This window comes from Doryrhamphus excisus, linkage group LG20, assembly GCF_037039965.1.
Source record: "Doryrhamphus excisus strain RoL-2023G ecotype Guam linkage group LG20, RoL_Dexc_Guam_v1.1, whole genome shotgun sequence".
Classification (NCBI taxonomy): Eukaryota; Metazoa; Chordata; class Actinopteri; order Syngnathiformes; family Syngnathidae; genus Doryrhamphus; species Doryrhamphus excisus.
Window position 1 is genome coordinate 800814 of NC_136376.1, and position 14527 is coordinate 815340.

Here is a 14527-nt window from a genome sequence, read left to right on the forward strand (position 1 = left end):
GGAGTGAAATGTGGCACCAAAGGGGGAAATGGAATGATTTGTCCATTCACAGAATGAGATGTGCTTGACGGCAAAGTGCAATAAATGAAACATAGAGTTGTTTTGATAATTCATAAATGTCGTCCGACAACGTGAGACGGGCACGCGTGCACGTGGCAGCATATTGACGCCTGCAAAATCATCCGCCTCATTTTCATTTATTGTGTGATAAACGTTGATTGATTACCGTACCAGGTCTAGTGGCCACGCAACATTCTTCCGAACGAGAAATCTTGTCACGTTTTAATCTTGCGAGATCACATGACACCCCTCTTCAACAGTGTTAAAAATAAGTGACAATAAGCTAAAGATTTATTCGATCAAATGAAACATTTCCAAAAATATTATTCCATTCAGGCTAAGGTTGATGCCCCCGCAGCCTGAACTTGGATAAGCAAAAGATGATGGATGGATGGATAAATTATTACTTTTATATCCAAGTCAGCATTTTATATATAATACTAAAATACCCAAGAACACATGCTTAAATTTCTTGTGAAATGAATCAACCGAATCCTCTGAAGCAAAGCAGCACACTGCATTTTACGTCAATTGGAGATTCATCAATTCCTCACAATCAGCAGCATTCATCAATCAATATGTCCACCCCTGCTATTTTTCTAAAAGGAAAAATCAGGATTATGTTATGTTCTATATGAAGGGCATACCAAGACAGCTTATTGCTTGATCGGCTGTTCTGGCTGTGGATCTCTGCGTTTAATTAACTACGTTTAATTGCACATTATCATTTTCCCCATCTACGTTTACTTTGGGTTCCGATGTTTCTATGAATTTCCAGTCCTTGATTTGTGACGTTGACTCAGAAGGCACTAGGCAAAGACGATCCTCCAGCGGCGTGTGGCGCTTTAACTCGACCGGGCACTGCTGACACTCCCTGCTCAGAGTCTCTTCCTTCAGTAAAGGTCACAACCAGAGCCCAAGGCTGGACCGTGACACAGATCCTCAAACAGCGACCCACAGTAGCCCTGGCATCTGTCGCTAGCAATTTGCCCGTACCACCGAGGCGGCGGACTAACTGGTTAACATCTAGGGCATAGCGAGGCAGCACAGGACGGAGGGTCAGGAAGGGGGGTGGGGTGGGACCCAGTCTGCCTGGTGCACAGGAGCTGTCAGGGCAAGTACGGTGACAGGACCAGCAGGGCCGGGAAAATGAAAACATAATTTCTGTGTCAGGAAAGATACGGTCTCCGGCAATGAGATGCAGATGCACAGAGCGAGTGAGGTAGGTCCAATGGAAGGTTACCACTGGGATCTCTGAAAACCATGACAATTCCTCATTCAGCTTGAACTGATATCATCAGCATGATATCATCTCCACATGTTTCCAGATTTTCTCAAGACTTGGTGCTCCGGTCAAAAAACAGAGTACAGTATTAGACATCTGTAATACAAGGTGTTGTACTCATACTGTACTAGATGTTGGGATGTTTAATACTTTTTGGACATTTTGCTATCTGCTGTGTCTGTAAAAGAGCCACCAAAGTACCAAAGTTAGAGTATCAGTATTCCAGCTAAAGAATCTGAAATCGGGAGAGTGAGCATCTTTGCTCCAGATACACCTAAATAGTATCAGTATCCAAGCAAATGTAAATACAGGATCGGTACCTGTGTTGTACACTTTTTCCAGGAGCCAGCCGGCAAAATATGTTGTCATCTAGGCAACTTCTCCTACAAGCGATCATCTGTATCACAGCAAGCCAAATTCCATAGAATCTATAATTTCGGGAGTTGTAATAATTTTCCAAAAGCCTGCTGGTGAAATTGGGAGTGTAGGCATATCTGCCACAAGAGTACCACCAAACCAGTTACCAGTATTTCAGCAAATGTTTCAATGAGCCTATACAATTCCCGTAAATCCAGAGTTAATAATAATAATAATTTTCCAGAGGCTCCTGCTGTAATCGGTAGTGCTGCCATATTGGCCACCAACTGCATCTTCAATCAGTCCTTCACAAAATGAAACCCCCAAGTCTAAAGATGACTATGGTTTCGGGAGTTGTATGAATTTTCTGGGAGCCTCCATCAACGTTTTCTATAGGATCTATGGATGTGTTGTACACATTTTTTGGGAGCCTGCTGGACAAAGTCGGTATTGTTGGCATCTATGCAACGTCTCCTGCTTAAGTCATTCCAAGTATTCCAGCAAAAGAAATCTACTCCAGATGCACCATGAGTCATGAAGCCGTCGTGGATAAAGATGTCTTATCTCGTTGGGAAAGAAAGAAACGGAAACAGCGAGAGGAAATCCAGTAATCTTCAACTTGACAAACACTCCTTCACTAAAACTCACTTTGTTCCGACAAAGTCGACGGTAAAACGAAGGAAAAAAGTCTCCAGGAAAGGGGAGGCTTACCTGAAATCCTACTGGGGCTCGAGGGAGGAGTGAGATCAGTAACCATGTAATGGCCAGTAATTGGTACCCAGGGATACCAGCCCAACTACGAGAGGCCAAACTAAACTCATAATGGCGTGTTTGACACTAATCTAGTCTGAAGTCGGCGGACGTCGGGGGAATGCTGAGGAGGAAATCAGATCCGCACGTCTGAAGCCATGGCTTTGATAGCGAAGGCCTACTGCTGCCATGTCTAATTGACACACAATTTAGCCGTTGGAGGGCCGGCGTGTTTGTACCATCACATTGTCTCATTCTGCGTTTTAGCTCGTGTTCTCTTTACGATGGTCGGGATTCTTAAAACACGGAGATAGACAGTTTGAACCAACTATGACCACAGGCCAGCGTAAATAATAATTTCTAGGGGTTTTGAACAAAGACATAGAAAAAATAAAAAAAAACTAACTTCAAAGAAAATACAAATAATAGTGAAATAATCAAATAGCACAGGAAATCATTACATTTGCAGTGTAAACCTGTGGAATGAAACAACATGTCCACTCTGCATGGACAAGACATCTTACCTTAAAAACCATTAAAAGCTCCAGTATAGTCACATTTTACACGATATTGTCACAAAACTGCATGATGAAATGCAGCATGCTATCTACAGAACTGTACAATACGCTAGCACCACCACAGAGCCACAACACGACTCAACCACCAACGACAATCAGTGGAACAAATGATGACGACACATACGTGACAAACTCACAACAGGACAGAAATAGGGTGATAGCTAGCTAGCTAGCCAGAGGGACTGCTAGCTAGCATAACATAACATAAAGAAACAGAGCAACAGATTGATTGATGAACTTTTTGCTAGCTAGCTTCTAATATAATCAAAAAATACAATCGCAGAACTTTAGCTAGCTAGCAACGTAAATATCCAGAAACAATAACAAAGAGACAGAAAAGGCACACTAGCAATATTACTAATACGACTCCTGGTTAGCTAGCAACATAAACGGCAGCAGAGAACGATAAATGATACTTAGAGACAGCTTGCTAGCTAGCAAAAGAAATAGCAGGAAAGAAACAAGATACTGAAAACAAGCAAATGAAAGCTAACTAGCAAGAAAAATTGAGCGACTATATTCCAACTAGCTACATAATTAGGTAGGAAGCCAAAACATTAGGGGGCAGTGTTCTCCTGGTTGACTTGCTATTTAGCTTCCTGTGTCGTCGAAGTGAACAAAGTGACATACAGCCTGTTGATAGTATTATAATGCGCCACATTTCACTGATTTTAATAGCTTTTTAATGTTTGAAATAATAATTATTTACATTATCCGGAAAACAATATCAAGTTATTTTAACACCAGTCCTCCCAACGTTTTTGCTAGCTAAATAAAAACATAAACATAGAGTTACACAGCTTGCTAACTAGCTACATAAATACTCAACATAAAAAATAAATAACAGAAAATGAGCAACTGCAAACTAGTGAACCACATAAATAGCAAATTGGCATACAGTATGTTGATACAAGCTACCTACATAAAAGAACGACAATGAGCTAACTAGCTACTTAAATTGCCAGAAAGTATTTTCTTAAAAGACAGAAAACAAACAACTGCAAGCTAACTAGCAACATAAATAAACAGAAAAACAAAGACAAAGAATGAGTGAAGGCAAGCTAGCAAGAAACATAAACAGCAAACGGAATGCTGGCTAACTACATAAAGACTAAAAGCTAACTCACTACTTAATTCGCCAAAAAAATGTTTTAAAAGACAGAAAAGAACAACTGGAAGCTAAGTAGCGAGATGTAAAAAATAAAGACGGAGTGAATGGAAGATAGTGAGCTAGCTAAATAGTAAATACATGACCAGATGTATAGATTATGTATACCTACATAAAGACAGATGTCGAGCTAACTATACTTAAATCATCAGAAAGTATTTTTTAAAAGATGGGAAAACAAGCAGCTGTGAGTTAAGGAGCAACATAAATAAACGGAAAAGGTAAACAAAAAACAAGCTAATGACCAAGGTAATTAGCAAACGGACAGATACAGTCGTCCCTCGCAATATCGCAGCTTTTCAGAATAAATGATGGCTGTTCTGTAGTAGACTATTGTCTGTCAAAACATTCAAACACTGAAGTCAGCCATGATAGAGTGAATAAAATGTTTTCCTCCCATTCAATGTGGAAGTGGTGCATGTTTGGCTTCTTTAGATTATAAAAAATAATTTGCTTTGCTTGCTAGCTAGCAACCATCTCGAGTCCCTGCAGCGTACAAGTTGTACACAATGAATGATAGGAGTGTCAGGGTGACTATAGGGTTGTTATTTCATGTCTGCAGGGATCTAATAATGTTAAAACCTGCATTTAGTTTTCTATTCTTTAACTACTTAAATGTATCTACTAACATCGGATCCAGATTTGATTTTACTGCGGTCGGGTCTGGAAGCGATTAGCCGCTATAAAGGAGGGAGGACTGTATACAGATGCTAGCTAACTCCATAAATGGAAAGACTACAAAGCTAGCGAGCAATAGAAAGAGCATAGATGGATAGAGAGTTTAGAAAACAGATGAGTCAGGAGATGAACGACAGCACACGGGGGTCGGGGGTCAGAGGTAACGGCAGCACACGTTACGGTCACACACATCACAGACAGGTAACAGCATGTGTTGGGCGGCGTCACTTACAGGCACGTAAAGTGGTTGCGCAATCATGAACAGAGACAGAGGAAAGTGGGTAGGCCCTCTGAAGGGTGTCCATGTTACTATGTACACTGCCTGACATGCAAGAGCAGTCTCGCTCTGAACGGCCGCAATCAAAACAACATGCCAGTTTCATTCGTTTGTAGACGGACATCTTGGCTACAGTCACGTTTCAGGATGAGAGGAGAGGAAAAGCAGCAGGTTAATGGCAAAAGGAGAAATATTCATCCAAGGGGGGGGGACTTGATCAGAATGTGCAGGCCTTAGCTGCTTGCTGCAGCGGCAGCAGACTTGAACCCCGACATGTTGAATGGAGCCAATTTATTGATTTATCTTACGTCAGCGATCGGATGCAAAGGTTGCAATTCCATGCAAAGGTTTTTTCGTGTTTTTTTTTCCAAGGGGGTCAAGCTGCGTATCGAGGCCCAAACAGGTCAAAAAGGCAAAAACCATAACAGTCAGGGTAGAGGGGTGAGGAGAAAGGGGACAGGGACGGGGGAGGCATTCAAGAGGGGGGAGAGAGGCATGAGCAATGTCTTCAGCAGCAAACCTCAAACAATGTTTTTTTTTTTGGTCATACATTTTGCACATTTCAACCAGTCGGGCTAAAAAGAGCAGAAGACGTACCTGAATCCATCCCATCATGCAGCAGCTCCAAAGGCATGGCACTACTCTACTGGCTGGACTTCATGCTGTCACTTCTTTGTCTTTGACACGTGTCATATACGTATGCGTGGGAGATTTCACTTCTCCGCTCCCTGGGGGAGGCTTCGATGTGAATTATTCTTTATGTGCCGTCGTTGGTGTGGAATTTAGGCAGCTTTTGTGTAGCCGTGAAAGACACGCTAAAACATCTACGGGCATACGCAAACGTTTGGCCGCACCAAGGTATTTCTGGTATTTTCATCAATAAATCACTGGGTGTTACGTTTTGACATATGACATAACCGATGAACATAATAATTCAGTGGTACCTCGATTAACATCCACCTTGGTTAGCACGATTTTCAGTTAACAACCAAAATTTGTGCCCTGGCTTGTCTTGTCTTGTCTTTACTCGTTTGGTTAGTATCCAAAATGCCGCCTGGTTTTGCCGCCATCTTTGATCATACGATACCTGCACGTGATCACGCCATGCATTGTGGGCGGCGGACGCCATTTCAGGTTGTTTATGTCAGAGATATAGTAGAGAGGTTTCGCCTACTCTGATAATCAACCCGTGTGTTCCTCCGACAACAAAACATTGAAACTTACTGTAGCATTAGCCGAGTCTAGCGCAGTCTTCTGCAACGTTATTGGTTCTAGAATATTTGTAGTTACAAAAATAGCGCGTGAGCTCAGTAAGAGTTTTCCAGGTCACGTGACCGCGTAAGAGAGCGGACCTGCATCCCCTACCACTGCCGACGTGCCGACGTGCTAAGGCGTCAGGTCAAGAAAAACAAATCGGTTGCTCGAGTGTGTACCCGTGAAGCCCTGAGTCCCGAGGGAAGCGGAAGTGAAAGTCCTCAGAGTAGCATCTGTAGATTGCCGTGACTCAAACAGTCCCCGCCCCCATTCTCTCACTGGCCAGGTGCAAAGCCGCGGCGCCCTCACAACGTCTGGCGCCTTTACACGCTTTGTCAATAACATCCCCAATCCCGGCATACACGGGCCCAGGACAGAATGGGGAAGACAGACCGGGGAGCGTTGCATCCCGTGTGTGTGTGTGTGTGCATGTGTGTGTGTGTGTGTGTGTGTGTGCATGCATTGGAGAGCCAGCATGCAGAGAAGTGGTTTTGGTGTCAGCGACAGAAAACGGAGTGCAAGTGCAAAGGTAACTGTTCACATCCATGAAGCAGTTTGGAGAGGGAATGGCATGCTGGAATTCCTTAACTTCAGAGTTGGGGGGCTTTTCCGGGTGGTGGGTGGTGAGGGTGGGGTACACTTAATGTACGCTACGTTTTCCAATGGAGATTACTGACATGGGACGTGGGGGCAATGGAGGACACAACACAGACACGCCGACTTGGCAAACACGTTCCTGGTCATACACCTCATCCTTATTAAGGTCCACTTTTTCCACGCCCCCCCCCCCCCTCTCCCCACCCCCCAGAGCTGCTATCCACGGCACATAGCAAGGCTGTCCCCCAGCGACCCCATCTAGCCATTTGATTTCAGCAAAGGCCAGTGGAATGATGCAACTTATGAAATATGCAACTTTTCTTTCCTCAGTGCATATTAATGAATGTATATTTACATATATTTTATGGAAGGATTCATATTTGTTTAGAACTGGGCTACTCATGACATTATGAAGTCAAATATCAATAAACATTTGTCAATTACTCGCAAATACTTCCACAATAATTGTAGGCTTAATCAAACTACTGCTACTTAGCGTACAAAGGACTACTACTATAAAGTACTTGAAATGTTATCCATATCTAGTATCAACATAATAATATACTATGCATAATAATAATATACAGAATAATAATTTAATTGGAACTTCCACAATATGTGGAGGGCGGCTACTTGGCCGATTTTGTTTATATAATAATAATACATATGCAAATAATACATTAATAAATCTAACAATAATAATAAGTATGTGATTTTACTGACTATACAGTAATACTTCTACTAATAATAGTTCCTATCACCTACATGTTAATTTGTTCATTATTATCTACATAATTGAAAACATTTATTTGAATGTACATGTCATTGAACTAATGTAATTATCATTCTTATTCCTATTCCTATCATTATTATTATTAAAATTAGTATGATGTGTCGTAGTAGTAGTGGTGGTGGTAGTAGCAGTAGCAGCAATAGTAGGGGTAGATTGGTAGTCTTATTAGTAGTATATGGATTATGAATCAGTACTACTTACAGTAGTTGTGGTGGTAGTCATAACCGCAGAAGTGGTAGTGGTAGTAGTACTAGTAGTGGGCCTTAATAAGACCCAAAAGTGTGATGTGTACATTAAATAAATAATTTTTTTCTGCAAATTTCCTGTAAATATGTACTGTAATACAATATGGACGTATTATCATTATTATTATTATTATTATTATTATTCAGACCATTTAAGGCTGACTATGGCATGAAGCGGTGTGGTTGTCTTGGTTGGTGTATGACGCCTTTGAAAAGTAGTATATATAACACTATAGTTTTATATATGTATATATGTTCATATACTGTTTATATGGAGCATGAATAGCCGAGGCCTAAGCACACACTTGCCTCTTTGCTGGGGGGGGGTGATTTCCTGTCACAGAGGAGGACTATGGCACCACAGCACCATCTAGTGGCCGAACGCTGCTATGACAACGGAGAGAGTGTCCAGTAGCAAGAAAAGGGGGTGTGGGGGGGTGATCTGAGAGCCGAAACCCCTAGACTGACTTTGGACGGGGGGGCCGAGAGCTTAGCAAAGAGAAGAGGCGGGGGCGGGGGGGTTATGAGATCACAAGCGGGGGGGGGCCCAGATTGTTTTGATTGTGTTTTGGCAACCGCGCTCGGTCGCACACCAAACTTCCTGTGCCGTTCTCCCGCCTGAGTCTGTGATTACGGCGCGGCATTTATTGAGCACTTTCCCGGGTTATGGCGGGCGTGTGCGGTGCCGGAATGGACCGGATGAGAAGGCCCCTCCTGGTGGAGTCCGGTCGGAGCGGTGTGTCGGAATGAGAGGCGAGGAGTGGGATGCAGAAGCTAGACTGGTAAACATGCAACATGGATAACATGGCCGTGTGCTACTTGGCTCGACAGTCGAGGAGGAGAGAGAGAGAAAAACACTTGCACTTTGGATATAGGACACCCATATTTGTTTTGGTTTTACTCACAATAAATCACTAGCAGTGAGTAGTTTAAATTATGTTCCAGTGGCAGCAGGGGAGGAAATACATCAAAAAGTGTGTCACTGGTCATAAAGAAACATGGAAGGAAAGAAAAAACAACAGAAGAGAACAAAACATGACAGAAAAACAACAGATTTATTGCTGGGGTTTCTTCCAAATCAAGCGTGGAAGGAAAGGAGTGGGGGAATTTATGGAAATCCTGATTGGGGTCATGGGTCAAGTCAAGTCCAATGTATTTATATGGCCCTTAATCGCAGATAGGTGGCGCACGTGTGCTTTTTTAGCCATTAGTGGTCGTGGTCACCCTGGACAAAAGTATTGGGACGTGGTCGAACTCTGAATTTTTAATAATTGCATCTGAGGTGTCATGAGTGGTCAGCCTCCAGCAGCTTCATCTACTCTGCATGCACTTTAAAGTGTTGCTAGTCCGCGCTGTTGATGCCTTGCTTTGTGGCTGTATTATTTTTAAAAAAATATTAATTATTAATAATTATTAATTAATTATTAATTTAAAAAATATGTAAAAAATGACCAATAAAGTTGTAAAAACTTTAAAAAATGTAAAAAAAAATCTATTAAAGCTACAAAAAATGTGGTTCTCAAAACACTTTTTTTAAATGATCAAAAGTTATAATAATAAATTATCAAAAATAATAAAATTGATAAATGGACGTACGGACGCAAGTTGAAAAAATTAAGTAATCAAAATCAGAAAAATAGAAAAATGTAGTTGTAAAAAGATGAAAAAAAGTAAAGCAAAAACTAATAAAAAAAAAACATGAATGTATCCAAATTGACAATTCGATTCATCTTTGGGTAAATAAACATCCAGCTTATCATGACAGCATTTGTGCTCTCTTGACTTGACTTGTTGATGACTGAGCGGAATAAAGTATGAGGATGTTTTTATAGTTCGTATACAGTATATACACGTGTAAGTGTCTGCTGTATAAATACGTCCAAAGCTGACTCTGACGCCAACTAGACCCATTGGAGTAGTGGAGTAGTGGAGTAGTGGAGCAGTGGAGTGACACAATGGTTCAACCAAATAACCAATAAAAACTCAAAGATGACAGGAAGTAATCCAACGTGGGGGGAGGGGGGGGGGGCATAACAGACCCTTTCACTCTTTCTACGTAGCCTTAAAAACACAACATAGCGGGATACACCGCAGGTTCGGGATTGAGAGGCAGGGATGGGTGGGGTCGGGGGGGGTCACTGAGACACACGGTGGAAAGGCGGGGCTACTCACGTCGTTTGCAGCCGCACTTCTTGATCCGCTTGGGGTCGGTGATGTCGTCGTGACAAGCTTTGCAGTAGAAAAAAGCTCTGGAAAGACAGGACAGGAAATGAGCACCAGGAAGGACCATCACTTGGTGCCACGTGGTTTACCTCTTGACTTCCTTGGCGTCGCTGGCGATAAAAAATCCCAGCGTCCCTTCCTGCATCTTGACGTGGTTGCCCGGGTTGATGAGGATGCTGAGGAAAGGACAGACGAGAGACGAGGCGCTCGTTAACGGCGGGACGACGCTCCGCCCATGCACACCGCGTGCTAATCAAGAGGAATGGTACACACGCCCTTTAGTTGACTTTGGTTTACATCACAAGATATGGCTAGTACTACTGTACTACGATGGATAGTACTACTGTCCAATAGGTTGGCTTTATGGTAAAGCTACTATAAATATGTTTTCATATATTTTGGACATCCTATTTCACTGCTAGCACGTTTCAAAATAAAATAAAATAAAATATATACAACTATATAAACTTAATGTCGCTAATGTACTATTATTCATAATATTTGTTCATGTACTTTAATAATAATATTACAATGCAGAAAACGTATTTCTATATTCATTTCTACAGGTTTTATTTGTTTTGAATGTAATTATTATATATTAAAACTTTGCTGTATCAATAAAATGAAAAATAAAATTATTATTATTATGTATAATATACATAGCTAATTTTTGTATTGATTTATTGGCCATGTCTTAAAATATGAGCAAATATGATTGTAATATAGCGTATATTACGCTATCCCTTCATTGCTTGGACCACATGGAAGCTAACTAGCTACGCAGATGCACCACAATGTTAAACAGCAACATGGGGCTTGGTGGGGGCAGGTCATGGGACGGGGATGGGGGGGCAGTAGTTTTAGTCATAGATCTGGTCTAACAGTGAGAACGTCCAGTATGGGGTATTGATCGGGTTAGTCCAGGTTCCACGGCGGGATGCCAGGGCTGTGACCCCCCCCAATCAGGGTGGATTATTGGACCTTTTTAGACTCTTGTTAAGAAGTGGCTGTATCATTCCCCATTAATTAGGCACAAGAGGGACGTCACACACACACACACACACACACACACACACACGGGTCGTTAATGGTTACCTGTTGTTACATCAATGATGTGATTGTCAAACCAAAAAGAAAAAACACAAACTTCACAGACCTAGAAGGTGGTCCACCATGGGAGCCCAGATGAACGACTCAAATGTTCAAAAGAAAATATTTTATGGTCGGGTGTATTTTTGAAATCAATGTTATGTATTTGTTTTCCCAATATGTGTATTTATTATGTAGCATGTTATGTATTTGTTTTCCCAATATGTGTATTTATTATCTAGCATGTTATGTATTTGTTTTCCCAATATGTGTATTTATTATCTAGCATGTTATGTATTTGTTTTCCCAATATGTGTATTTATTATGTATGTAGCATGTTATGTATTTGTTTTCCCAATATGTGTATTTATTATGTATGTAGCATGTTATGTATTTGATCCATGCGAGGTGTCCGTCCTTCCTCTGGGCTACTACTGGAGTACTACACGGCATTAAACATGAATATTAAGGGAGCAATTGAATCGTCCAAATGAGACTGTGCCAAGTCGTGCGGTTAAGTCGTTTCAATTTCCTTCCACATTGTTTGATCAGTCGAAAGAGGAAAGGAATGTCTGAGATTGAATGGCCCCCCCATAGAGACAACGGGCATCGAACCCGGCATGCTCATTAGTTCAAAACAAAGCAAAACAAATTAGAAGTCAAAGACGTTCCACGGTGCAACATTGCTGCCCCAATGTGAGATCCTGCAGGTGCGTCGTTCTTTGCTGGGGGGTAATGCGGTGGGGGTGGGGGGGGGATAATGGCCGCCGAAAGAGCATCTCATATTGTGAGCAACAAGGCAGGATGCGGCGTGTGTGAAGGAGGGGTCATGCAGATACCACAACAGCATGAGTCCACAGAAAAGAGTGTGGGGGGGGGGGGGGGGTACTGCAGTACAGGTATAGGGACAGGTACGTAGATGCAGACGGTTGCAGTAACTTCTGTGCAGTTGGATTGTTCTCAAACACCAAACTGACAGGAAGTGACCTGACTTGAGGACATCTACTCGACAGACGCACACATGGCCGTGACAACACACACACACACACACGTTTACCCCCCCTCACCCCCCCCCTCCCTTAACCACACGCAAAGACACGCACATACGTGCACAGCAGATGATGGATGGAAAAGGTTTGGGGCGGGTGGGGCGGGTGGGGCGGGGGGGGGGTATAAGAATGCAAAATACACATCAAACTATCCAAAATGTCCATCTCCCCCCCCCCCCCCCCACCCTACCCACCCGCCCCTCGGGAAATGGGAGTGATTTCGTTTGCGTTCACACTTGTTCGCTTTGTTCTGCTTTGGACTAAATATGAACAAATAGAAACACCAAGAACTTCTCAAGGCCCGTGGAACGGAATGGAACGGAATGGAACGGAATGGAACGGAATGGAACGGAATGGAACGGAACGGAACGGAACGGATTACCCTTTTACCTTTACCCGGAGCAAAGTCGGAGTGGAGGAAATGAGGATGTGACCAAGTGTATCATGAATACTACTAACATGGCATGACTACTAACACATGAGTACTACCAGGAGAGGCGGAGCATGGGGGGGGGGGGCACCTGCCATGGCCCAAAGAATACAAGAATATGCTAAATATGAAAAGATTTTTAAAAAATCCCGAGATGATACACAAGATTGGGTCTTCGAGAACAAGACCGGACTGGAACATTACTTTAAAGAAAAGTACAACAAACAAATACAATCATAGTACTATTTCTACTACAGTACACTCGTCTGCACTCTGTGTGTATGCTAGCGGCCCCGCCTCCACCCATCCAGCCAAAGAGACTGTATGACTGATAAAAGGGCTCACTCTGTTCATGCCGTTGTTCTGTAGAACAAACGGGCCAAGGTGCTGGCAGCAAAGTCGACCTTCTTCCTGCCCGACACGCTCGCACACGGCAATTTACCCATGATCCACTCCTTTCATTTATTATCACGTCATCCCACCCGCACCAGGAACTGAGCGCCACCTCTCAGGGTGTTGGTGATAGGATGGCGTTCAAACCCGACCAAAGGTACCGCGCACCAGGGTTCCTCTCAACTCAACCAAACCCGACAAGTGTGAACGCACCCGAAAAAGCAAGAATTGGTGTCGCGGGACAAGACGCGTGTGGTAGCCGCCGCCCGCAGCAGAGGGCGGCTAATGAGTGGCGCTAGCGCAGGTCCGGAACGCAGAAGAAGATTATCAGCAGCGCATCTGACGAAGCTCCTGCTCATTGCCAACCACGGAGGCTCAGCTTTGACGGCGGCAAGAGTCAAGTTATTGGATTTGACAAAGAAAAGAAAAGAAAAGAAAGGATAACACACAGGAAGTTAGGCCACAACTGAAAAGAAAGGATAACACACAGGAAGTTAGGCCACAAGTGAAAAGAAAGGATAACACACAGGAAGTTAGGCCACAAGTGAAAAGAAAGGATAACACACAGGAAGTTAGGCCACAAGTGAAAAGAAAGGATAACACACAGGAAGTTAGGCCACAAGTGAAAAGAAAGGATAACACACAGGAAGTTAGGCCACAAGTGAAAAGAAAGGATAACACAAAGGAAGTTAGGCCACAAGTGAAAAGAAAGGATAACACACAGGAAGTTAGGCCACAAGTGAAAAGAAAGGATAACACACAGGAAGTTAGGCCACAAGTGAAAAGAAAGGATAACACACAGGAAGTTAGGCCACAAGTGAAAAGAAAGGATAACACAAAGGAAGTTAGGCCACAAGTGAAAAGAAAGGATAACACAAAGGAAGTTAGGCCACAAGTGAAAAGAAAGGATAACACACAGGAAGTTAGGCCACAAGTGAAAAGAAAGGATAACACACAGGAAGTTAGGCCACAAGTGAAAAGAAAGGATAACACAAAGGAAGTTAGGCCACAAGTGAAAAGAAAGGATAACACACAGGAAGTTAGGCCACAAGTGAAAAGAAAGGATAACACACAGGAAGTTAGGCCACAGTGAAAAGAAAGGATAACACACAGGAAGTTAGGCCACAAGTGACAAGAAAGAAGGCGACAAGGTGAGAACTGAAGGAAGCAAAGGGCTGGAAGAAGAGGACAAAAGCAAAGACTGATGTGGAGAGGGTGAGCGTTTGGCCTTGGAACAGCGACAACAGCAAAGACACGGAAACACCCCCCCCCCCCCCCCCCCCCAGACACGTCCAATTGAC

General features: G+C 42.9%; 1 protein-coding gene across 29 annotated transcripts in view; it reads right to left on the reverse strand.

Annotated features, from left to right (window-relative positions):
* kcnma1a (potassium large conductance calcium-activated channel, subfamily M, alpha member 1a) overlaps nucleotides 1–14527 on the reverse strand; it is a 138745-nt gene that overhangs the window by 32744 nt on the left and 91474 nt on the right. For 16 of the 29 annotated variants that reach the window (XM_058058622.2, XM_058058608.2, XM_058058605.2 and 13 more), the window contains 3 exons: nucleotides 10355–10441; nucleotides 10215–10291; nucleotides 5109–5282 (listed from right to left, as the gene is read on the reverse strand). In XM_058058622.2, coding sequence (XP_057914605.2) covers nucleotides 5109–5282; nucleotides 10215–10291; nucleotides 10355–10441 — 338 coding nt within the window. The remainder of the gene's footprint in view (nucleotides 1–5108; nucleotides 5283–10214; nucleotides 10292–10354; nucleotides 10442–14527) is intronic. The other 13 variants (XM_058058621.2, XM_058058619.2, XM_058058635.2 and 10 more) reach the window with 1 other exon arrangement.